The 27,921-nt window shown below is 29.2% G+C and overlaps 1 protein-coding gene across 1 annotated transcript in view; it reads left to right on the top strand.

Annotated features, from left to right (window-relative positions):
• Positions 1 to 638: 638 nt before the first annotated feature.
• Positions 639 to 27,921, top strand: part of LOC113522388 (uncharacterized) — a 58,897-nt gene continuing 31,614 nt past the window's right edge. Inside the window, exons 1-3 of the mRNA XM_052903425.1 lie at positions 639 to 1,111; positions 26,823 to 26,990; positions 27,595 to 27,752. Coding sequence (XP_052759385.1) covers positions 1,095 to 1,111; positions 26,823 to 26,990; positions 27,595 to 27,752 — 343 coding nt within the window. The 5' untranslated portion in view covers positions 639 to 1,094. The remainder of the gene's footprint in view (positions 1,112 to 26,822; positions 26,991 to 27,594; positions 27,753 to 27,921) is intronic.

The raw sequence follows: 27,921 nt of genomic DNA, 5'->3' as shown, positions 1-27,921 counted from the left end.
AAATCTAAATAGATGCAATAATTATTAAATTGTGCCTATGAAATCTTGATCCTATTAAAAATCTTTGAATTATTTTAAAATTAATAAAAAATGTATATAAAAATTTCTAGTTATTTTTATTGATATAGATGTAATTGTTATTACTTGTCAATGTTTAAATGTTTAAAAATGTTCATAAATATTTTAGTAATAGATATTTTTTTATTATTTTTAATTTTTTTAAATATTTATTTATATTTAAATTAATATTTAATTATAGTTCTAAAAATAAATACTTCAAAAAGTGAAAAATAAATAAGTAAAAGAGAGGCTAAGCGCGGAAAAGAGAATCCAATTTACATTTCATTACATTCTATTTCTAGACAATTTTCTATGTATTGAAAATTGCTGTTTAAAATAAAAATAACCATTTCTAATTTAACGTTAGTGAACATTTTGAAGAGATTTCTCAAAATTTGCACAGAACCTAATTAGGAAACTTTTTATAAAGATGAAACCGAAAAAGCTAACCAGTATAGCTGCATAAATGATCAAACTCCGTAATATACAACATCATAACGTCACTCGTCCACAATCAAACCAACTGTTTTAGCATATAAAATGAAATCGTGTTGCGACTGAACGCCATTCATCTCGAATCAATTCCTCGCGTGCATACTTTACTTCCTCAACATCCATACAACTAAAAATAAAGCAAATAAACAACAAACTGGCAAAAGTAGGTAGTGTGTTCACCGTGTCAGTAGCGCGTAAATTGTCGCGGGGACGCGCGAATTAAATTTTGTCATCGAATACGCAATCGTCGTCGGCGGGGAAGATAGCGTCATCATCGAACGTAACCACGGAGTTTGATAACTTGGCAACTTTCTCTCTCGCGAGCACTGACGGGTCGGGTGTCGAGTCGGTCGCAGCTCGCAACTCGCAGCCTCCCAGCCACGGTCGTGGTTGCAGCAGAAGCAGGCCGCTCGAGGCGACGGGCGCGCGTCAGCCACACGGCTCGGTTTCGAACGCGTTTTTCAAACGTATGGACAATCGAACGTTTTATTGGAAAAATAGTGGTTTTGTTTTGTTGTCTGTTATCGAACGGTGCCAAAATGGGAACCAGGAGGACGTAAGTTCTACAATATTTATACAGTCATACTTATAATAAATATATTATAACCCCAAATACCCTAACTTTTGACGTCATTATATTATATAGGTACAGGTCAAGGATATAATAAATTCGATTTACAATATGTACGAGAATATGTCTCAAGTCCTTGCAGTTTTGAATCAACAGCACAGTTCCTCTCGACTATAATTATAGGGCAATGCCAATAGAGTTTATGAATATAACCAGTTTAAAGAAATTCTAATAAACTATTATAAACATATCACTTGAGCATACTTTATATTTTACTAAGTGAAAATTTTAGGGAATTATTAAAAAAAATTAAATATATTATTTCTGTAAATTTGTAAATTAAGAAATATTTTAATTGTACCAGTATATCATAGTTTGATATTATACTACAAAATATCTAATCTGGTTTAGTTCTTGTTCAATTCATTATTTTATATAATATAAAAATAACAACGAAACGTCGATACATTTCCAGTAACTTCTAATACAAATGCATACCTAACAAAAATGAATACATGAGCATCTTTAAAACTTGTTTGTCTTGAAAAATAAATAAAAAGTAGTTAAAAAATAATTAAAGAAATCTTATAATAAAGTTAAGTATATCTAAATAGGTACATAACTAAACATGCGAATAGGTGATTGTTAATAAACGTTTAGTCTTTAACTAGCAGCTATGTTTTTTTACTAAATACATTCACAAAAAGGTAATTGAATGGACTCGCACGTTGTCCCGTGTCAACTTTCGCACCTCATGGCCATTGTTCCAATATACGTTTGACAGTTTGGCTTGTGACCGCAGTCGTACCTCCAAGGCAACATCGTGTTAACTGAAATACAAATATTAAAGTCGTATTCGAAAACTATGTCGAGGTTGGATCAAAGCTTTTCAGGAGAGCCTTTATTTTTATATAAAGTAAAAAAGTTTTATAACAAAATAACTCAGTTGAATAAAAAAATATATGTCCTTTGAATTTGGTAATTTCAATACAATTATTACAAATAAAATCTTGAGATATTTTTCTAAGTCTAGCTGTGCTCAAGGCTAAATAAGCGTGACGGGGACATTATTTGGCCGTAAATAAAAAATAACCTATGTCCTTCTTTATGAAATATACTAAATTTTATGACGATAGGTTGAAACGTTCAGATAATAAAGACACTTTCATATTTACAATATATAAGTAAAGATTTTTGTACCTAATGTCACAGCTATTCCTCGTGCCCAAATTTGAGCAAACTCGATGTAATATACATATGCAAATTAGTATTTAAAACTGGTGCAACCTTTCAACGTAGTTAATTCAATACAAAAATATGTTCTCATTTTAAATACAAATATATTTTCAATCATATTATTATATATAGTGCCTCATACTCAACATCAATTACAATTATAATCATTTTTATTTGCTACTGTCTGTGCGCGCAATATCTTATATTTTCCCGTGGGAATGACACATTTTACTAGTATAGTATTATATTGTCTGCGATTGCAGTAAAATATATCCTATTGTTGACGTTGATACTGAGTTATTTACACCAAAATTCATTAAAATCCGTCCTCTAAATTCTTCGTGATGTGCATACAGATACGGTTTAATTACATATAAATTAAATGTTTACATTATTAAATATATAAAATGTTTAATAGTACATTAAAAGCAGGTATAGTAATGATTTTTAAATAAATTTGAACATAAAACTTACTATAGCATCCAAAGTACTCTCTTTTTGCCACTACGAAACATATCCTTCATAATATAATTACACTGCTCATGTATAATACTATAATAGACGTATTCAAATATATTGCTCCTGAATCCAAATATTTGTATTGAACGGGAATCCAACTCGCAACCATTTGACAATAAAGTGGTATGTTAACCACTATACTACAATAATCATCAGTTTTACAATATACCATTACTAAAAAGAGATTTTGTACAAATATAAAGGAACTACATAATATGAATTCAATTAAAATGACTGGTAGAGAATACTAATAGCATTAAGTCCGCCTTTTATACCATATTTTCTTTTGGTCAATAAAGTTATTTAAATAAATAAATAAACTCAGTTGCATAGCTAGAATCTCATAACGAATATCGCAAACTAGTAGTGTACTATCTTCACGACCCAATCGTTACACTATTCATATTCTTATCCTTGAACGGTGCCAATTTTAATATCATTCAACTAATATGTCGTCATATCCTTTTCGTATTGAATAACTAGTTCAAAATACTTTGCATATTTATCAATAGTTAATATTGTTATATAAATAGTAAATGTCTATTTATTTTTATATTAAAATTTGACACAACACAAAAGATATATAAATACGATTAGGATATTCTTTGATTTGTTTGGTTTGACATTGGAAAATGATACTAAAACTATAATAATATAGTAATATATGTATATGTAGTAATACTATATTAGTATGTATATTTATTTTATGAATGTTTGTATATGTGTAATTACCATCTATTATCTTATTCTAAAATACAAATAATTTTATTTTTATAAACCGCCACCGAGTATCTCTGCACATCCTAAAGATTGGCTGGTAGAGAATGCCTATAGCATTAAGTTCACCTTTTATACCACATTTTAATGGTCAATAAAGTTAAAATAAATAATTTCAATCAATAGTAATTATAATAATTCATGTAAAGTAAATACTAAAATGTAATAGGACTTCAATATAACGACATATGTGTTTTTATAATGATAATAAAAAAATAATAAATAAAATAATACCATCAAATATAAACAATCATCCAATCCAATCAATACAATGGCTAGACATGATTTCTCCATTTGAAACTAGCGATTCACCTCGCCATTCGCAGATTTGCATAGATAGAAATATAAATTAATATTTTATATTCGCTTTAATAGGTATTTTTTATATATTTCGTGTTACATTATTGTAATTTTTGTAGGCATCTCTATTTTTTTTAATAATATATAACCTGACATTATCAGTAACTAACAACTTGCCGATAATATTATTTTTTGCAGGTGAAAGAATTTTAAAAATTGGTTTAGTAGTTTTTGAGATTATCCATTACAAACAAACATACAAAAAATCAAATCTTTTCTCTTTATAAATATAATAATGTTACATACAAGTACATTAATATTAGTCCCTATTTGATAAAATCCCGCTGTGTATTTTTTACGTATAAATTTTCTCTATATGAAATATAAAATAAAAAAAAAATTAAAACAAACAAACTAACAATGCTCGAACAATTATTACAAGCCGACACCGGAAAACATTCATGAGGTCCAATTAATTTTAACTTAAATAAGATTCTTTGTTGACTCCGGTAACCGAATTTAATACGCGGAAGTTATTTGCTATAAGCGTTTTCAACAGCAGTTATGTCGCAGGTTACGTGTTGTAAACATTTAAAGTAAACCCACGAATGGTACCGTTTAGTTATACTCAAATTTCTGTTTGACTAAACTAACACGCTTCTTACAAAATAATATTTCACAACAAAATATACTATAGGAATGATATCATGGTATTCATTACATAAATAACCTAAGTGTAAAGTTATTTAAAAAGTTTTACATTTCTAGCTAAATAATATCAATCCTTTATTTCAAGTTACTAGTATCAATATTAGAATACATATCTTAGAATATTGCTCTTCATATTTATGACTAGCTCTTACACCTGACCTCGTCCACTGGACTAAGATATATTCAATAAGCGGGATAAAAATAACTTATGTCCTTCTCTATCCCATGTAATACGTGTATACCAAATTTCATAATGATTGATTAAGCAGTTTAGAAGTTTACAAATAAACAAATCAGTTTACTTTCACAATAATAAGGTAGTTAGGATAACTATGTCATACCTTTTTTGCTTTTATAGAATCTGCTTATCATCTATATTATATGTATTTCAATCCATTTAAAAACTTCTAATCTTATTTATCAGATTTCTAAAAATATCTGCAAATTAATTAATATTTAATTTATAGACCGAATATTTTAATGTGTATAAACATTTTAATGTATGCAAAATAAATAAATAAATTATTCATAATAATATTTAAACAATATATTTGCTATATATATATTAGCTAAACTAATAACGACTCCAATATTATTGTGTTGATTACATAATAAAAATGTATGAAGCGAAACGTTGAGTTTATGACTATAAAATAAACATTTTGCATAGCAACTGAAAACAGATATGAATTTAAATTGAATATACTACATGTATTTTGTATGACATTTTTAGCCCTAAATTATTTGTATAAAATTATATTATGTGATTGTTTGTTTGTAATGAATAAACTCAAAAACTAAATAAACGATTTTAACATCTCTTTCACCTGTAGAATGCTACATTTTCATAGAATAATGTATGCTATATTTTATATTCTAAAATTCTATCTACATACTAGACTAGTCTAGTCACTTACCATCAGGTGAGCCGCATGCTCGTTTATCCCGTGTTATAAAAATACCCTGCAAAACCGGACCGGATCATTAGTGTGCGCAAATAAAGCCTGATTGACTCAATCTAAATTTCAATTTGGAGTTCCTACAAGAAGTTTATGTGAAAAATAAATTACACAATTAAGAAAAATAATATAAAAAATGCTATTTTCCGAAAAATGTGATGCAAAAGGAGTATTCTTAGCAAAATTAATATAAAAGATGCTATTTTTCGAAAGATTTAATACAAAAAGAAGTAAGTATTCTAACAATAGGTAACTTTTGAAACCTTAAAACAAGTAAATAGTTTAGAAAAAGCACGTACAGTTTTATCTTCACGTCTCCACAATCCGTCGCCATCGCTCCGAGGTGCTATCAGTTAAAAGACATCAACGAGCTCGAGTCAAAAAGCGCTTACAACATACTTTATCATGATTTATGTACATACATATCGTTAAAATTGCTTACTATAATTATAATGTACACAAAATAGTATAGTATAATTATAATTATTTACTATACTGATCGTAGAGTTTTGCGTGACTCACCTGAATAAATACCACAATGTTGCTTGTAAACTGCTGACAATAACATTAATTGCCTGAATTTGTTTTGAATAAATCTACACTATAAACATTAGTATGCAGTTATTTTGAAGTCACGATTTAAAATACTCAAATCCAGTACAGTGATATTTATTATTATTTATTCTCATTTATTTTTTATTTAATCTTTTCAAAGAGATTTAGCAGATTGTAATAAAAAATATAATATCGAAAAAATATGTAGACTATAATTAAGTGATAGTATTTACTAGATTAGAAGAAGTAATTGCTAAATCATTAGCGTTTTTAGTATAAATTTCTTAGAGAACATCACATTTGATTTAAATTTACATAAAAAGAACATACTTAGAGATTTTCTTAAAAATATTTATATGCCTAACATACTATATTTTTTATACTTACAGAAATATAGTATACATTATAATAAACACAATTACGAGATACAAAACAACTAGTTCAAGTTAGTTAATTTGTTTTTTTATATTGTACAAGCAAGTAAATTAATACATAAATCTATATATATGACGAAGGATCTGATTTCTGAAATTTTGTCAACAATATCTAATTCGTTATAGCAATTTACAAAACTGGAATAATATCAAGGTGTAATAAATTGCTATGTACTAACAAGGTAGACATGTAGATAATTTCTAAATATCACAAACTAAAAATGTTATTATATAATAGCTGGTTACTACCTAAAAAGACAAGCAAGTGCTAGAACAACTAAACTTAGTTTTCTTCTTAGAAAAAATAAATAAAAATAGAAATGTGTTAATATTATCAATAATGCAATAAACATTATTACATAAACACCATTTCTGAAATGTTTCTGTTATCCAAAAAAGTAAAATTTATTTTGTAATTTATCTACCTAAAAATGTATTTAATTTACGTAGATAGCAGTATGTTACACCCATTATTCAGGTAACACAAAACCATTCTTTGTGGCATTTTGAAAAAGAGGCCTATGTGTAATAGTAGACATCAAATAACTGATATATTGAATATGACCACAACTGTAATAACAATTATGGTAGTCAAAAACGTTTTGATAACTATTATTATTAATTGTTTGTTGAATTTATCACTCTGCTGCCTTACATTTCACCGAGCAAATTGAAATTAGAGTCCGAGAATATAAAACTGATAATATTCATACAGATAATAAAAAACAGGTGCTAATTATAACCTGTATCGTCGAGATATTCACATGTTCAAATGCAATAGTGATGTAACTTTGCCCCAACCAAGAATGCGGGTCACAATTGAAACATGAGGCACGCAGACGCCATTGTCTATGCGTCAATTTGTATGTTATGTAATATTTATATGCCACCGTTGTATAGGATTATGCGTGACTTCAATTTAAGCGGTTTAATAAGATTAGAAAGCCGTAAACCTATTATTGTTTAGTATCTATTAGCCTTCATACGTTCAAAAATGGATTTAATTCAAAATGTTTGATTACGTCGAACAATTGACGTTCGATGCAATTTTAACTGTTAGCGAGCAACTGCAGCTACGTTTTAGATAGAAAAATGTTGTATATTATATATGAAAAATAATACTTCTATACTATCATATATCAATAATTAAATGTGTCAGATATGCACTTCAACTTCTAAAAGTCTTATATTGTATTATTTAGAAAGTTTAAAAATTGTAAACATATTCCACTACTTAGCAGTGCTTATGAAGAGACAAAATGTAAAACGTTTCTTGCAAATAAATGGAATATAAATGGAATTTGGGTAAATTTATCCCCCTCTTATAGTTTAATACGAGTACTAAAATGGTGATGAAAGAACCAGATCATGTAATTTCTGATATGATCCCCAAAATGTATATCGTATAGACTCTCAATTTTGCAGGGGTTTTGTAACTACTAGAGTTTGATCTACAACAACGAATTATATCCTATGAGTTTCTAGAACATATAGCCCGAAGAGAAATCATTGCACTAGACGTTTAACGACTTTATATTTAGAACATCGCTTCGTTTTCTATACAAATTCTATTTTGAAAGCACTCATCTGTTAAAAAATATATATTAATAATATCCAGGATTATATATTGCTTTCATATATTATTATTTGATATACTCGCACATACAACACATAATCGGGGAACAGATAAATTGAACGCTTAATCTTCCATTGTAAATGAAGCGACTTTTTTTGATAAATTCGAAGTCATGTTACGTTCATTAAGTAGCCACCGGATGTTAGGTAACTTAACGCGACACAATATTAACTAAAATTTCAGGCAAAATACACCGGCATGTATTTATACAAATATTGCATAATCTACGCGAGTATGTACGTACAACATGAGTATGATGGTCCCGTTTGCGGACAACGCAATTTTACGCAACCGGGGACCCCCAGCCTTCAACTTCTGCTTGCGTAACCGTGTTTTCGATTTCTTCCAGCTGCCGCGGGCGGATTCACTTTCGTTCGACAATTCCACTATATTTCGTTAATAAGCTCTCGACAAATAAGTATTCATGTGGAAACAATGCAGAATTAGTAATTAGACTTGCCCGATTGGTGTTTGACGTTTGAATTACAATCAAGTGACCTCCTTAATGGATGTCAAGATATTTCTGTCATGAAATGTAGGTATATATTTAAAATTTAAAGTTTACCTAAAAGGATATGTGAAGGAAAAAAGAGAGTTACCTTCTACCTAGTGACCTAGTTATTAAATACGTGTAGTACGTAAGTCAAACTTCTTTATCTGTGCTATAAAGAATGCATAGATTTAGGGTGGGTATATTATAGGATTTCTGATAGTCATAGAGTAGGTATAATAAATAATAAAATCTAAATCTGGAAATAATAAATATCTGAAGCTAACAGGTAAATATGAAATTGAAAAAACCATCATAATTCAAGCAACATACAAGATTTTAGTAATTAATATAAAAATATGAGAAATATAGTATGAAAATCAACATTTTTTTATATAATACAGACAGCAAACGAGTATGCAGCTCACCAGATTGATGATTGAAGTGATTACTGCGTCCTATAGGCACCTGTAACGTCAGAGGAATCGCAAATGTATTGTTGACTTTTAAGAAGGAATATTCTCTTATTAATTATCTAACATTACAATTACAATTACTTAATTCTAAATTTCCAGAATATCTAAACAAAAGTGAGTTTTAAAAGTGTAGTAATTTTTTTTTTATATTCATTACATTACATTACACATGCAAATAAAATCATGTAAGGTAACGTTAAATTTCAGAAGCAAATATTACGGTTGCCTTACTGACCATTAGGTAAGAGCGCAAGCACATCATTACGACATAATAACTGAGTAATACAAATTTTCTTCCTTCCTTTAAAATTACACAATATTAGCTCATACTCACGCTTTGTTACTTTACATCATTGATCCTTTTGTTCTGTTTTTTTTTTAATAGTTTCTTTTAATTTTACCTTTCAATTAGGGTAAAATTAAAAAAATAATTACATGATAATCCATAAAACATAAAAGGCTATGGACAGATAACAGCTGAAATGATGATGATAAAAGGTTACTGTTATGTAACACAAGTAAACGCTGCTCAAATATCCAAAATTATCACAGGAATGTAGGATAATAGGTTCCGCATGGTCATAGCCACGGAAAATAGCTATCATTTTTTTATAGATATAATAATAAAATATAAAATTATATATATATATATATATATATATATATATATATATATATATATATATATATATATATATATATAAAACAATGTATAAAATATATTAATAAAATAGTAATAAAATCAACAAATATTACTTAAACAAAAGAAAATTAATTAACAGATAATCAAAAGTATTATCATCATTTTCACTTTGGGTTGATTGTTGATAAAAAAATAAATAATAAAGTATATAATTTGTACTTCAAATTTAATAATATTTACAACGTATACGTGAATTTTAATAATCGGAACTTGAAGAAAATATTTATTATCGCACAATTAGCTTATACACATTTTTTTTTACATTTTGCACTGTCATAATTACTTACATAATATTAAATAAAAACAGCCATTGACAGTCTCATCTGTTAAAAATACACTTCTACGAGTATAGGTCGTTTTTAGATTTTAATCTCACCTCAACGTCTCATAAAATCTCTACCTAAACATCATAAAGAGACTGTTTTTTATTTTATAAATCTAATTATTCCGTGTGTTATATAATATTATACGTATTGTACACGTGTATAAGCCTTAAACTAAAGTATATATTGTATTAGGATATATATATATATATATATATATATATATATATATATATATATATATATATATATATATATATATATATATATATATATATATATATATATATATATATATATATATATATTTTTTTTAATGGGTGATAATGGAATGGTAATCCCACCCGAGCTATCGGTATACACCGGCGGGGCACCAATGAAGGATAATAGGTGAGGATGAAGCAGGCCAGTTAGCCCATCGTGACGAATTCAACAAGAATTGTTCACGATGGTTTCCAGAGGGAACCACGTGGAGGTCGACCTGACAGGATACATTGCTAGTAATGGGGCTATTTGATCCCATTACTAGCAACCCCTTTCCTCCCTGTATTAGTATATTAATACAGTATATAAATATAGTATACCAATACAGGAGTATACTCTATCGCAAAGAGAAAGAAGAAGAATTGGCGACATAATCATATTACATAGGTACAAAAATATACATGAATTGGTAACCTAGTATTTATACGAAAATTTTTCTCTTAAAAAATTGTAAAATACGTAAAGACATTTGGCGAATACACTAAAACATTCATTACAAATCCGGATACAAGACCCGGCCCATGTTACGTGCCGTCATGCGGCTCACTAGAGGTCATGACTACGGCATACATGTTAGGAAGTAATTAGAGGCCAATCAACCTATCTTAAACTATTATCGATAGGTTAATTAAGAACTACATGGCAATAAAAAGTGTAAAAAATGAACAAAAGACGGAAGTGTAACTCTGATTTCGGAGTGTAAAATTGATAATCTTGTATTTTTATAAAATACTAGCTTTTCATCACGGTTTTAGCTGCGGATTATTGACTTTTTCTTTACAAATTTGATACAAATCTTACCTATAAGGCAACTATATAATAACTACGTTTCCTGTATTATACTGAGTTGCATATCTATGGAATTTGCAAATTATAATTATCTGAAACTCTATGGATCAAATCTGTTCAAAATTTGTTATTTAATTGTTTGATACCTGATTTTTTGTGACTTTAAAAGTAGAAGGAAGTTTTACATTTGCCTGTATATGTTTCGTGTCTAAATATAGTAAATTTTTTACTTGGCAACTACTCGAAAATGAAAACCATCTGTGATTAACCACAGTGCGTGCTAAGCCTGTGTAAACGTTTCTAACGTGTTGTCAATGTAAATTTAAAGCAATCACTTCAATACAGCGTGTCGTGTTATGTAATTACTGTTGACACCTCGATTAAGAGTATGAAGATAGGCGTGTCATCAAAGCAACTTCTATAGTTAAGTGTCATGTCTGCCATTAACGTATGGTCATTGTTGCCGTGAGAAAGTATTATATACAAAGCCCATTACGTTTCGCCGTTGAGTCGATTAAGGATAGTATTGTAAAAAACTAGTTTGTACATGTCGTTATTTATAACTACACGAGCAACGTGTGGCTTTAGCGATGTACATCACTAAAACCATTCTAAAATTTGACTTCTTTATTGCTAACAACAGTACAGACATCATTTTACTTAAAAAAAAATCACATTGTACATTATTTGTTAAAGAATAATTAAAGAAAATATATTTAATACAAATAGTTTTTATTTAATTAAAACAATAATTAAGATTATGTAAAGATGTCATCTTTCCTGACTCGTTCTGCTGTCTTTTTTTACTTATAACAATCTCGCTACACTAACAATACTGTAACCGACTTCTGAGCCCCCTAACTGCTAACTATACCACTCACCATGGCAGCCAGTGAAAGATCACTTCAAATCAGAAGCAAACAAAACACTCCTCAGATATTTGTTATACCTTATCTTCGGCACAGGTGCATTCATAATAAACAGAAGTCAACTTTTTGCTCGCAATTTAAACAGATGCCTCCCGTGACATTAACGACGCAAGAGAATCTACAAAATCGAAGAGTGTAAATCCAATTACAGATAAATATAAACATTTTACTGAACTAGGCGTATCTTACGAAAATCCATATCACTGATTTTTCTATTAAAATTCTTTTTAATTATTATTTTTTTATTGTAACAGAATTGAAATTATTGTAATCAAATAACCAAATAATAATAATGCTATGACTCTAAAGTACCTAAACAGTACACCTAACTCAAATATTTTCATTATCAATTTAATGTCAATTGATGCGAATATGTAGCTTATTATTAGTAATCAAGTGCATAGTCAGAATTTTTTAACAACTGAACTATAATAACCACATAACTAAAATAATACCGAACGTAGTAACAGTTGATTGGTCACTTATGTGCTATTTCCTTCATAGCGTTTTTTTCTTTTTGATCATGCATTAATGATGAGATGACTGAGTTTGACCGATAACGACTTCAACTTTAATGCAGACATAATCGCAGGTAGTTGGGTTTAATGACTCCAGATAAAAAATCTTCATAAACAAGGTCATGTCTGCTCATACACGTCGAAAACCTTCACCAACTGCAACCTATGAAATATATATATTATAAAAATAATGAGTATAATAAAAGTTAATTACAAATGTTGTTAATAATGTTAATAGCCATAGATGTGCTGTTTATCGAACAATACTATAAAAATTTTCTTCTTTTCTTTTTTCTACTTCTATAAAAATAAAATATAATCGGATTTTGTACACCGTACACTTCGTATTCTTTGATTATATAGCTTTAGTTGTAGAGAGAGCATAAACTATATAAAAAGGTAGAGAGATAAACGAATCGTCAAATTTTTAACACGTCTTTCAATAGTTTTACTATGAATTCAAATTAATAGAATAGAACAGAAATAATCTTTTTCCGAATAGACTCATTTACAGTCTTTTTTAAATAGTTATTTTGTTATGACTCTACTACTGGGTTCAGAATGTTGTTATTTGCTGGGGAAAAACTGCAAGAAACTCCACAGTTACTCTTTTTAAATTATTATGTGCACAATAAGTTGACCTTTGTATGGGTACTGTGACTATAATTAGCATTAAGTTCTATTTATATGTATTATTAAATGGAAAATAAATAAGCAAACATATGCAAACCAGTCTCCACAAGCGGCACCCATTCACAAGTATGACACGCTCAGCGATATTTTAAGGAACTTAATATCTCGGTCTCATCACGCTACCAGTCAGAAACTTATAGTGTGTAATAACCTCTTGTAGTATTTGTATCGTTAATTTTATGGTCTTTTTTCCTTCAACTTTACGCTGCGTTCACTCTTGTTGTCAAAAACTAATAAAGTTATGACAACAATAGGTGGAAATAATTTTTATTGCGGTCTCTAATATCATACACTGGGTACCACGTAACGATGCATGTCTAGATTAAGACAAACCTGCCCTTTAATAAGTTGTAAAGTGTGTTTAATAATTTATCTGTAAATTATACGAAATATGACACAAAACACCAGTAAGTACCTTGTATCAGTATCACATATTTAACTAACCGGCATAGGCGGTATTGTGAGCGATTAGGTAATCGTTATTCCCCTCGCTCGGGTAAGTTTTCGCAAGCCTCGTTGCCACACTAAGAGTCACCACATAATTGGCGTGAGGACTTTTATCCAATATTCACGCCACTCGACCGGTATCAAATGCGATTATATGAGGTTATGCCCGGTCATCACGTGACGATATTCTTGTTTAAATAGATGTCGCAACGACAAGTATTTGCATTTTTTTACTCCTACACAGATTTGAGAGAGCTTACTTAATATATATATATATATATATATATATATATAAAGGCTTCATATGTAAAGTTTTTAATACATATATTAATATGTATATAATTGTTTTAAAAGGATAAATTTAATTTATTTATAGCGGATAAACTTAAAAACTAAATTGATTTTAAAGTTTCTTTCATATACATTATCAGCGAGTAACTTGCTACTTATACCCGTGCGAATCCGGGCCGGATCGCTAGTTTTTAATAAAAAAACTGATGATTATCTAAAACAGCATTACTCATGATATTTTCAAGCTCGTGTGGAACGGTTTTGCTGTAAAGACTTTTGTAACATTATAACAACTAATTTAGAAATGGCAAGAGCCATGCGAGAGTGTTACCCTTAGAAATCAAATGTTTTTAGGGCACCTAGTTTTCCTAAGCTTCTAACGTTGCTTGCCTTTAAGTTCTCTTCGAAACACAAAACAAATGATAAGATTTAAATAAACTAATCAAGTCTTCATTACTATTATAATATCATATTGTGACAACAATGTTTATTCCTACATGTGTCTTATGTATATTGTTTATGTATATGTAATCTTGCCACTATAGTGGTCATATTCGTAATCACTCTCAAAGTGCAATCGAGCGTGATCGATTGATGATTGAGATGAAGTTCCGTTTTACAATTAAATAAATACGGTATTTGTGTATAGCCACGTACTCTCAAATTATAATTTACCACAATGTTGTACATTTACGCTAATAGTAGATATTATTGATTCCTTGTAACCATTCCATTGATATTATATGAACAGAGACACAACAACAGAAATTAACTGTTCGCAGATAATCTTAGCTTTGAAAATAATAAAATCATTAATTAAATTAAAATATCTTTTTTCTATTGGTATAACATTTTCTTTAAATACTGAATTTCTAGCCGTAAATTTTAGGCACAAGCCCTCAGCTTATCTAAAAATCCATAATATCATAAATGTTGCTCGAATAATTGTTAATATATTATCGTTTAAAAATCGGAATTTTTATGACTGACTTACTGACTTATAGATCAAAAACCTAACCCACTTCCAGATGACATACAAACTCGATATTATTTACCTACGTTGCTTTTCTAACATTTTATTTGTTAAATTAAATTTTGAATTACACCCCAATTGAAATAAATGCGTTATGTCAATAATTGTCTATTAAAATTGAAGAATTTGGAATACCTATTAAATAAATGATAGTGGTACCAAGTCACAAGAAATTGTTATACAAATTTATTTTATAATATTGCATATTATATTATAAGATTTTCTACACAGAACTTAGCATCCATATAAATATCAATTCTTTTTACAGCGAAATTAAAACGACGCATATTCGTAATATTGAACTTGGCTCTCATTTCACATTTATGTTTTTGATGATATATAATACATTATAATAGTTTTATATTCATAGTAATATTAGGAATACTGTGCAACAATAAAACAAAGGTGCAACAAATTCATATTTATATACACAAAAAAGAACGATTTTAAACAATATTCTCTAAATTTTCCCACGTCGTACTACCACCACATTTACATATAGACATTCGTTATTCTGTGTATGTGTACGTTAAGTTAATAGGAACTCACGTGGTATCTAGTAGTGATATTGCCCAAGACTTATGCGGGTCTCGGTTGTACACAGTTACGTCAGTAACGTGAACGCATGCGGAAATATTACCGTGCGAAAACCTCTTCCATATGCAAACAAAAATGTCATACATAATTAAGAGTCTTAAATACTGAATAATGCCAGTAATAAAAATTATGTCGCTAGTAACAAACCAGCTCGTATACCATGACCGTTCTAAATTTGAAAAAAATTCGCCATTACCTAAGCATGGCGATCATTTGTTCATGTTCTTTAGTTAATATATAAAAAACTATAAAAAAATCAAAAGCTTTTTATAAAATATTATTAAAAAATAATATTTAACTTTGTAATTGCAAATTACTCTTTACTAAAATAACATAAAATGTAATATTTAAAAACGTTTTTATTTGCATTCCATGTATATACATGTATAATAAAATAGATAACAATAAAATGCTTTCGTATGCATTAAATTTTAATTAATTTTATACGTACAAAAACATTTTATTGCTGTAAATCGTACAGGTATAGCTTTATAATTATATCTATCAAGATTTATTTTATTTAGGTATTATTTAAATGAAATTTATTTTGTTGAAAAAATTTAGACTTCTATAATTTAAAATATTCATACTAAATTAATAAATTATTTTACGCAATCTAATTGGGAATAACCATACAAGCTATGTGTGTGCATAGAGTATGTAAAATAATTGTCTTTATACCTACCTACTTGTCATCTCACTAAGACGTTTCTAAGGAATGCGTTAATTCTCTTTACAATACCTTTGTTGCAACTTTTTCCGTATTCTTGGTATTTAGTAAGTGCCTGTAGTAAGATAAAAACACAGTTGCGTAAACTCGTCCAACAAGAGTCATAATTAGATACAGGGAATGTACCTATGAAAATTATAATATTTATTTGTTATCTAAAAATTTAGAAATATCTATATATTTTAATCTTATATATCTAATAATGTTTAAATTTCGTAAGAAACAAATTTTTCAAATATAGCGTAAAGAAAACACAATTGTGATCCAGCACAATGCGGTTGATCGCATTCATGGACCGTGTTGTCCCTGATCACTTAAGGGGGTGTGGTCACATGTTGCGCTATAATAATAAAAACCATTAAGGCCTTCAGTTTTACTGGCACTTTAATACTATTATATAAAATTTTATATCGAACTAACTCTTATACTTTTATATATATTTTAACACCTGTATACCTAACATGTTTCTTGCAAATAAATATTATTTCATTCATTCTTCCAATCATTCATTCATTTGTTCATTCGTTCACTCATTATTTCATTCTAATACATTATACTTGTATAATAGCAATGAACCTTTTAGTCAAAAATAGGTACTAAACTAATCATCTCAAATAATCTCTATGATGTATAGATCGATTGCAAACTATGAATGTCGTCCCCACGGATATAAATAAGCAGCAATGGACATTCTAACTTTAACTATCTATGAATTGTACTAGTATTACATTTATTCTAAAAATCACTAATTATTACTACTATTGTGACGCTAAGTCTGAAAAAAGAAAAAGAGACAAAACATAACGTCTGCAGTTAATAAAATAGTTTATTCTGTGATGTTCAAAATACTTTACATAACTGTAATCGTTTCCATTAAATTGTCTTAAAAAGAAAGGATCTAAGTGCGGGATAAATACAGACATAAAACGAAAAAACTGTAAAGAAATCCCCGTTCTAAAGATATCCTAGTAGCAATTTAAAGAATCTGTTTTATTTTGTCATAACTTATGACTGGATGCCTAGCAAGCATGTGGAGATGTTCAGGATGTTGCCGGCGTAAGGTCGACCGGTGTCCGGCTGCTGAGGTCACAGCCACGTTCCAATCATTGTACTTTTTGTTCCGATTTAAGATAATTTGCATGTTTAATAGGATCGCTTCTCAATATATTTGTACCTATCTACTCTACCTACACTGAGGCATGGTGTTAAACATTTGTAAATGATTTTTTTTTTGTACCTTAGACCAACAAAAAAGTATAGACACAATACTACCGAATAACAAACTCAAGTTATTGCTTTGACAGTATCTGAATTAGTGTTGCCTCTTTTTTATATTTTGATAAATAGACGAGATAAACGATAGAGTCAGGATATTTAATTTTATTATGTCAAAGTACCGAGTCGATGAGTTCATAATAAGATTAATAAATAACCTTTTTTTGATATAAAAATTAGCAGTAAATTTTTATGATTAAGTTAATATTCTTGAAATATAAACACTAATGTTATCTATCTATGTTTTTTAAATTTCTTGTCTTCCAGATGTTTAGAAATTATTGCTATTTTTATCTATGCATAAACGCAATTTACAAACCAACGCCATCAACTTATGCAATTATATCGCTATTGTCGTACATTAATACACTTTCTATTTTCTTTCTTTTCTCTTACTTGTCATGTAACTATATAACTATATATATACAAAACAAAAATATCGATTTAAGAGATCTAAATTTTATTTGGTGCAAATAAACAATATTTAATAACTAATATGTATATCCTAATTGTAGACAAAAACCAAAAACGAAACGGTTAAAGCAATATACATCATTGGTGGTACTATTCTGTGCAAATCACGACACGTTTTCGTAACCTTCCCAATGAAACAATGGATGTTGGAACAAATGTTAAATATCACAGAGAAAAAAATAAAGAGTTGGAGCCAACTACATACTATTTTCGAAGATAAATTAGAAATATTTATTTTTAATTTTTTAAACATAATTTATTGAGCCGTGAAATAAATTTGTAGTTATTCTGACTTATAAATATGAACAGCGCCATTGATATCATAGAACACACTGCATGTTTGCACTACACCTCCATGTTTTGACATATCTAAGGACAATATTGTAAAACATTACAATATAGTCCAAGAAATAATTAATAATAGTAATAACTAATAACAGTAATAATCATCATCATACCAGATATCTACTGTCCACTGCTGAACATAGACCTTCCCCAAAAAAGAGGTTACGCCAGTAGTCGCCATGCTTGGCAGGCAGATTGGTAACCGCAGTTAGGCTTTGCTGGTCTTCTAAAAGGGACACTGCTGCCCATCCGTCGGTCATTAAATTTCCTTAGTCGCCTCTTACGATACCCATGAAAAAAGAAGTGGCTCATTCTATACCGGGATATATGGCATAATAGTAATAGTATAGAGTAAAGAGGCAACATTACCCTGTAATTTCACTGCCTGTCAGACTAAAACGCAGCTATGAAACCAAAGCTGCTTTACGCCAGAAACACGAGTGTTACCTAAACATACAACTTTTGTTCAAAGCCTCACTCTTATAAATTGTGTATTATAATTATAACATTTAACCGTAATATATACTCAGTTTTATTATTAAGAAAATTTTTAATAAGCATCTATTTTGTTGTCAGTTTATGCTACTCAAAGTACACATTATTTCGGGTGAAGCCACCGTGTTGACTGCATACAAAAAACGTCAACATGTCTGTATTCACGTGTCTCATCCTGTGAACTATTTTTCCAAGTTTCATCACTTAACCTTGTACAACATTGGCTATGAGTAGCGACATCCATTTTCGGTACCCAAATTGTGGTCACGTATTGTTGGCGAATCGAACGCACTTTCGTTTCACTAATGTCAAAATTATCGAGGCTGCTAGTATTTCCATTGCGTTTTGACATTGAAAGTAGCCTAACTAGTTATTACATGCAAGTTAAATACTTGCACGTAAATGTACACTATCTGTATCATATGAGCTTTATTTATTTCTGATAGGTTTAATAATTTGACTCTACCCCTTTTGAATAGCTTGTATTTTGTTTCTATTCAACACTGACAAAAATTTTAAATACAACTAGAATTACTATGTATATTTAAAAAATAATAATACATTAATAATGTTATGTAGAATTATTACAATAAATATCTGGTTAAAAAAAATTTCCACGTTGTAATTTTACTTTATGTGTTTAATATATTTATTACAATCATTAAATCTAAAACAAAATGCATTTTTATATGACCATCTTGCAAGTTGGTGCATGTAAGCCTGCAATTGCCAATCCGCCGGCCAAGCGTGGCAACTACTATCAAACCCCCCAAGGGGAAGGCGTATCTTCAGTAGTGGGCAGTTAAAAGCTAATATGATATATCGATTTTGCATGATAAATTACAAACTTTAAAAGTATGTTTATATAATTGTTATTAACATAATTGAACTTGAAATTATAAATAAACTGTTTGTCTAATAAAATTAAATACGAGTAGAGTAAACGTTATCCAATTTTAATCAAAATTAAGACACCAAAATTTAATTAAAACTTTTTCCGCCATGTAAGTACTGTGGCACGGACTCTATATATATTTCTTTAGCCACATTTAACTATCATATATATTTCTTTAGCCACATTTAACTATCAAAAAGGTTGACGAAATCTAATGAATGCTGTATCATAGTAACACATCAAGAACAATAATGACAGGTATTAAACAAGAAATTCAAAATTGAAAAGATATTTTAAATCAGAATCCGTATTTCGTGATTATCTTGAAATACAAAATACAGAAATACAAAAGTATAACATATAAGTAACTCAAATAAATATCCTCATTTTTTAATTATAAAAAGAAGTAAAACAATTTTAATATAATTTGCTCTTATTCTATGTAACGTAATTTTTTTTATACAACATAAAATGGCAAACAAGCTGACGGCCCACCTGATGAAAAGTGGTAACCGTCGCCTATAGACATGAGCAGTACCATGGACATAACAGAGTATACTGTTTCGCCCATGATACCCCCCCATGCGTTTCCATTCCTCTGTAATCTGTAAATTCACGCCATATCCCACCCTTCAAACTGAAACACAGCCATGCAAACACAATTGCTTCACAGTAGAAACACGAATGGGACAGAGGTACCCAAGCAATCGACTTTTGTACAAAGTCTCCCTCTGGTTGGTGAATTAAATCAGTTTTGTTTTATTGTTATTAGTGTAAAATTTATAATAAAATATATATTTACAATGATTATTAAAATATCATATTTTTAACTCAAAACTCAACTCAAACATCACGGGTTTATTAATTATTTCTAAAATACGAGTACTTGTATCACTCAGTGTTATGCGAATGAAATTACTTAACATTATTTGACGTTATTATATTAAATTTGCATAATATTCATGGTAAAATGAATGCCCTCTTTTTTAACTCATTATTAGACTAACAGTTCTTATTAATTATGAATAGAATAATAATTCTACTATAATTCAAGCAAGTTCTACCTACTAGACCAGGTGCTCTTTATACATTATTTAAATAAGTTTATTACCCGATAGTTACAATTTTCCTATATAAATATTTCAAACAAACCAATACACATATTTTGTTAGCGAACTGTTTGAATATGAATCAGTTTACTTCAAATGTTAATACATTTGTCAAAACAAGTTTTATTTAAAACATAATATTACGCAATTTATTGACATTATATAATTTAAATTCATTATAGAGAGAATCAAAGTGCTGAAGATTAGTATATTAAAAGGAAAGAAGAGAAATAAATGGAAAAATACCGTATATAAGATACTTTTTAAGTACATAATTGAAAAAATAAATAATTGCATGTTTTTCTAATAAAAATTAAATTAATTTTTATTCAAATAAACTTAATTATAAACATTTTTGAATAGTTATTTTTTATAAATTTACCGCCTATTCGGAATGCAATTTCAGCTAAGAACAAAGGCCAAGAAACTCGTCTGTTGCCTTATATTAAAAAAAAAGTCAAATAAAAATTGATTTTTCAATTATAAATTTGTATTATTAAAGACTACCAAACAATACGAGAGTTAATTAGTGAATAATAATTAGTGAATTAAGTAATAACAAACTTTGAGAAACATAATCCGATTTACGCCATTAAGAAAAATTCTAAGAAGTAATAAAATTTATACACAGGTAAACATGCATTCAACAATTCACATGGTACACGTAAAATTCTAAATTATTACAGCAAACTGTGGAATATATTATTAAATACAAAATAAATAAAATAATTCGCCCTTGTTACTTTTGATTGTGTAACACTACCTTGCATTAGATTCACCTAAGCCATAAAAAATATGCATTGCTTAAAATTATACAGAATTAAAGGTCTTTTGCATATTGCCAAGTAATTACAGTAATCGAAATGAACCAAATGCATATTCCAACATTAATAGAAGTAATTCAAGGTTTGTTTAAAAAGATAAACCCAGTATTCACTTACTCTGTAATGGTAATCAAGAAATAACAGTTATCGCTTTTCGTGACAAAGTGTGTGTATGACAATCTACGATTATGACAATCTGCATATATTATGACGAGGTTATGTCAGAATACTCAAATCGTCTTACTAATGACTTGATGCGTATGTGACCAAATGCGTAAGTGACGTCGAGCGTGTAATCCCTCTAAAAGACGATACGTGATCTAATTAGAAGCGGCTTAAATAAGTGTCGATGAAAAATTTATGTACATTTATCACGAATAATTTAGCGTAATCAAGTTAAAATTTTAGTATTAGTAATAAAATTTAAAAAATATTTACAATCGACTCTATATATGTATTTCCAAGGTATCAATAATTTTATTCAACTTATCTACTATATACTTTAAAATACGTCTTAGTTTAATTTTATTTAAGTCGTATATAGCAAGAATTTGCTTTATTATTATTGCTTCTTTTACTACAATTTGGTTGTTAGATGCTGAGAAGTCTTTATATTTTATCTTTTTTTTTCAGTTTATAGGAAATTGTAGAATTATTGTAAGACTGGAAGGAAATTTCAATATATCAAACATAACAAACCTTAGTTCTCAAAAATGCTAACACATCAGAAGTAACATGGGCGTCGCAGAATATTCTGTAATGTCCATGTATTGATGTCTATAAGTGATAGTTACCACATTTCGTCAGATGGGCTGTCAACTTATTTGCAATTTTAACTTGTATAAAAAAATATTCTATGTTCCACTTACAATACAAAATAATATAGGAAATAATCAACACAGTGTTAATGTATACATATCCTACGATTTTGACAACATAATTTTGGTCTGCAAATAAGTAGTGAAACTATCCTATTGCTTAAAACTAAAGAATTGTTGTGCAAATTAGATATTTTCCCAGGAGGTTACTTTCTTCGTGTCTAATGACTGCAGACTGCTGACTAGCGACTTCTCGAAATTTACTTAACTGACCATGACTAGACTTGGGTTTACGAGTTGAATACATACATAGATGAAGACAGATAACTGTTTATTCTCATTACAGCTCGAATTAAAGACCTTGGCTCTCATTATGTTAGAAAATTAAATATGTTTTCCATTTTATTCAATATGGTTATACTTAATATAATGAGTGTTTAAATAACTAATGAATGTTTTTATATATTTTTAATGAATTTCCTGATTTTTCATAATTATACTTATACTTGTATGTACATAAGGAATAATGATATGTTCAAATATACATTAGACACTAAATCGAATGAAGAGTTTTTCTAATTTAATAATATATTCTTTTACGTTTTCCGTCCCAATATATCGACGTTCCACTAATTCAGCCTCTAGATATATTCCATCTATGTATAAACTAAACTAATATATAGTACAATGAGACTCGTTATTTAGAAGTTTAGTTTATTTCTAGCCATTTCTCGCGACTTCACTCGCATCAATCAGTATATAAAGTATCCTGCTAAGTTAAGATATTATCAGTCATTATCCACTTTCAACCTAACTTAATTAAATCCCACTACCTGTCAATATTTTTTTTTTGTTTTTTCTTTCTCTCTCTCTCTCGTCTTGTTTTTGTGTGTAAAATTATTGTATATATATATATATATATATGATTAATATGTATGAATAATGTTGCAATATGTATGTTATGTATTTTATGTAACATATACTATTATAAATATTTATGTGTATATATGGTATTCATATGATTATTTGCATATGTTTTTTTAACATAAGTAGTTTTAGTATGAGTAGTATTTTTTTAATGGGTGATAATGGAATGGTAACCCCACCCGCGCTATTGGTAAACACCGGCGGGGCATCAGTGAAGGATGATAGGTGAGGATGAAGCAGGTCAGTTAGCCCATAATGATGAATTCAAAAAGAATAGTTCATGATGGTTTCCAGGGGGAACCACGTGGAGGTCGACTAAATAGGGCATATTGCTAGGAATGGGGCTATCAAAGTCCATTACTAACTAGTTTGAATAGTGTAACATACTCGTATACTTATTGCGCCAAATAACTACCGACTCTTTTGTTTTTCCTCTACCAAAAGATTATCTGAAAGAGATTGCTTTAGCGATAAGACCGCCTTTGGTACTTCATAGATGTATATAATATATGTAAACTGTTTTGTACAATTCTACCCATGTTTCAAATTTTATAAAAAAAAAGAGAAAGAAGAAATAATAAACAATATCCATTCGTCCATCCATCATGTAGGCAAAGTCGACTGACTTACAAGTCATGCTTTCGAGGTGTGCGAAATATCGTAATTAAAAAAAATCTATGTTAAATTTTATGGGTATTAACTAAAACCTATAATGATTTACATCGAGTTAATTTTCTTTTGCATATGTATATTGCGCTTGTAATCATTATAATATAAAAATTATTTTATTAACATTGTCTCTACCCACTGTACCAATAAATATAATAAACTTCAATTCAGATATTTCACACACCATCAGAGCATGTCTCGTAGCGCCAACCCAGTGATCTCAAAAGAACGATCCCATTGCACACGGCGCGTTTCAACTGATTAACTTTTTAATACAATGTCAATGACATAAGCCGAGAAAGTAAGAACTATGTGGCAACGAGTGTCATAAGAGATACCCGATAAAAACGAAAGCATTGCGGTCCATTGTAAATTTGTGGTTGACAGTGTCTATCTATATCGGTTGCTTCCTACACAATAAATTATTAATATTCGTCGTATATTCTTGATATTATAATATAGACGTCGACAGTATAAAATACTCTTGAATTGTTTAGCATGGTTTAAGACTTCAAATTATATTTATGTTGAGTCTTTATTACGTAATTCACAGCTTCATAATGATATTATTATAGTTTTAATAAGCATAAAGGTAATCTATTATTATAATAATGATGTCTTTGTTGGTAGATATCGATAGATGCAGGTGCTTCTAGACTATAGTACCTACTTTGTTGTGAAACATGCGGGAAACTCGTATTTAGCAATAAGCTATAGGTAAAATAATATTGTAGCTAAATAAAAATTATTATTATTTTGCCATATATCTAGAATATAAAATAAAAAAAAAATATAAAAAATACTGTGCCTTTATAAAACAACTGTAGTTTAAAAACTAGCTGCAAAACAAAAATACTTACAAAACTCGGAAGATGCAATAACAAGTTAGATATTTATATCATTCTAAATAGTAACTAATGACCCCGTGAACATTTAGATTTCTACCTACACACCTACTTAGCATGTCTTCAATGACAGTAAACTATCTATGACAAACACATATTACATACAAACTAGTTGATTTTTTAAACGTTGTTTTACGCGCTATCGCTTCCTATCGGGTATATTTTTCTTATCGGGATAAAAACATACTCTATCAAGTTGATGCAAACAATACAGTAATTTTACATATTTCATTAAGATCGGTTTATTAAAATGAACGATCATCTTGACACGGGATTTTCATATATTAAGATATATTAAAATTTTAAGTAAATGTACAGTCTGTATAATAACTACCTACATACATTCTTTACGGTTATATACTGGTGTCATTGCTTTACTATCACTTCCTGATTATGACCGGTGACCAGTCGCATGGTTGCTCCGAGTAATCAATCTCTGACGAGATTATACGTGCTGTAGGTATACACTCTATACATTTATGGAACACAGCACACCCTTTAATTATTGGTCGAGTATTGAGCAGAATAGTAGAAGTAGCCGTGAACACGATCATAAACAAAAATTTTGTTTATGATCGTGTTCACGGCTACTTCGATTAGTTGGCAGGGAATTTTCAGTTTTCGAAACCATACTATTATCGCACCTCAGACACCTCATACAATAACACCGTGATCCGTAATTTTTTTTATTATTGAAGGATCCCGCGATTGACACGATCTTATCTGATGGGAAGCGATGATATGGTCTAAGGTGAGCCTCGTGGGCCCACGAATAATAGCCTATCACTTTTGCTTTAATTTGGTGCAGATTAGATTTGATGAAAAAACATCGTGATTGTCACTATTTTGCGAATAAGTGACGAACGGTCATTGAGAAGGTCAACTCAAAGGTCAGCTGCCAAGAGTATTCATACTAATTAGTACTATTACTTATACTGTGCTATTATGCAACTCACACTCGGTAGATTATATTAATATAGGGATAGTACATAATATAAATTACCTGACGTAGCTTTTAGTATACTTAATAATATATTGGATGTTATTTTCTACGTATCTTATGAATTACATCATCTAAAGAGGATAAGTGATAATTACTTATTCACATTCTTAGAATATCGTAGCAGGATATTATGTGTGATATGCAAAAACTGTAATGATTTACAACTTGTTTTCTTACTAAAAGCATAGTACTAAAATGCAATAATTATCTAAGTATATTATTATGTTTTATTTTATAAACCATTTATATTTTATACCACTCAATTAAAAAGAGAACTATATTCTATCATTTGTACAAAAATATAGTGATTCTTTGAAATTAGTAGGTAAAGTATATTTTAGTTAGTAGTATATTATTATAATATCTATACTTCGATCAACACAATTAGTAATTGCTAATATTTAGTCTATCACACTTCTGTATAAAATTTATTTATAAAATGACATGTAAAATTTAAATATAATGGAATTAAGAACCTTCTCTTTTTTTTATTACTTAATTAAAAATATGCAAACAGTATATAGATTTATGTTTGTATTTGTTGCAGGTTAAGGCGAGGTCTATTGCTTTTAACGACCGTGTTAGCTATACAAACGTGCGCACAGAAAAGCAAATCAGATGACAACAGTATACAAGCAGTTCCAAGTGATTTAAGAAGAGCAGTTAGTGAAGCATTAACATTAGAAAAAAGGTTTCTATCGGGCAGTAGTGACACGTAAGTTTTGTTATATTATTTGCGTAATTTTAACATGCAACATACGAGTCTATGTGTTCTTCGCTTTACTTACTTGCCCACTAAAATTTTGTATTATACTAAATACGATAAACCAGAGAAAGAATTATATAAAGTCACTGTTAAGTTCTATCTCCCTTATTAGCTAATTTTACCAGTGACAATAGCGGAATGGTAACTCCACCTACTCTATTGATGGCTGGCTGGGTTCCAGAGAAAGATGAGAGATCTAGATAGTGGAGAGTCAGATAAAGATAATGTCATATCAATTGACTCATTATAATGAATTCACTAGGAATCAACCGTGATAGAATATTTTAGTAGTAACCTTGATCCTTCCTCCCCCCCCCCCTTGTAATTTTTATTTAAAAAAATAGGATGTAGTATTTATATTATCAGTTACTAAACACAAGATCTGCTTGTTATGGAGGTCAGCAACGTTATTCACTAACTTTACTATGCTTGACTTACAGCTTCGCTGAAAAATATAGCAACAAAGTTTCCAAAACTAGTCGAAATCATAAACAATAATTTTATATACTTAGGTATAATTAGTAATATTGTAACTCTTTGCTCTATATTGCAGACAGAACTGCTCAACAGACAACACAGCAGCAAGCAATATCCCTTGCCCACCAAGCAAGTACCGCAGCGCCAGCGGAGAGTGTAACAATGTGAGGCATCGCCCATGGGGCAGACGGGGAGATATCTTCTTAAGGCTGATGCCGCCCAAATATGCCGATGGTAAGTAAGTTCTTTAAAATCATTACTATTACAAAAAAATAAAAATCATATTTTAATGCTTGCAAGATTTTAACCCGTGTCTCTTACAATTGTATTCTTCTGTTTGAAACATTAAAGGTAAACATTTTAAAAATGTTTCAAAATATTGAATCACTACCATATGATTTGA

This window comes from Galleria mellonella, unplaced genomic scaffold (assembly GCF_026898425.1).
Source record: "Galleria mellonella isolate WM207_F2 unplaced genomic scaffold, CSIRO_AGI_GalMel_v1 utg139, whole genome shotgun sequence".
Lineage (NCBI taxonomy): Eukaryota > Metazoa > Arthropoda > Insecta > Lepidoptera > Pyralidae > Galleria > Galleria mellonella.
Note: the sequence above shows the minus strand (reverse complement) of the source record. Positions and strands in the feature narration are given on the sequence as shown.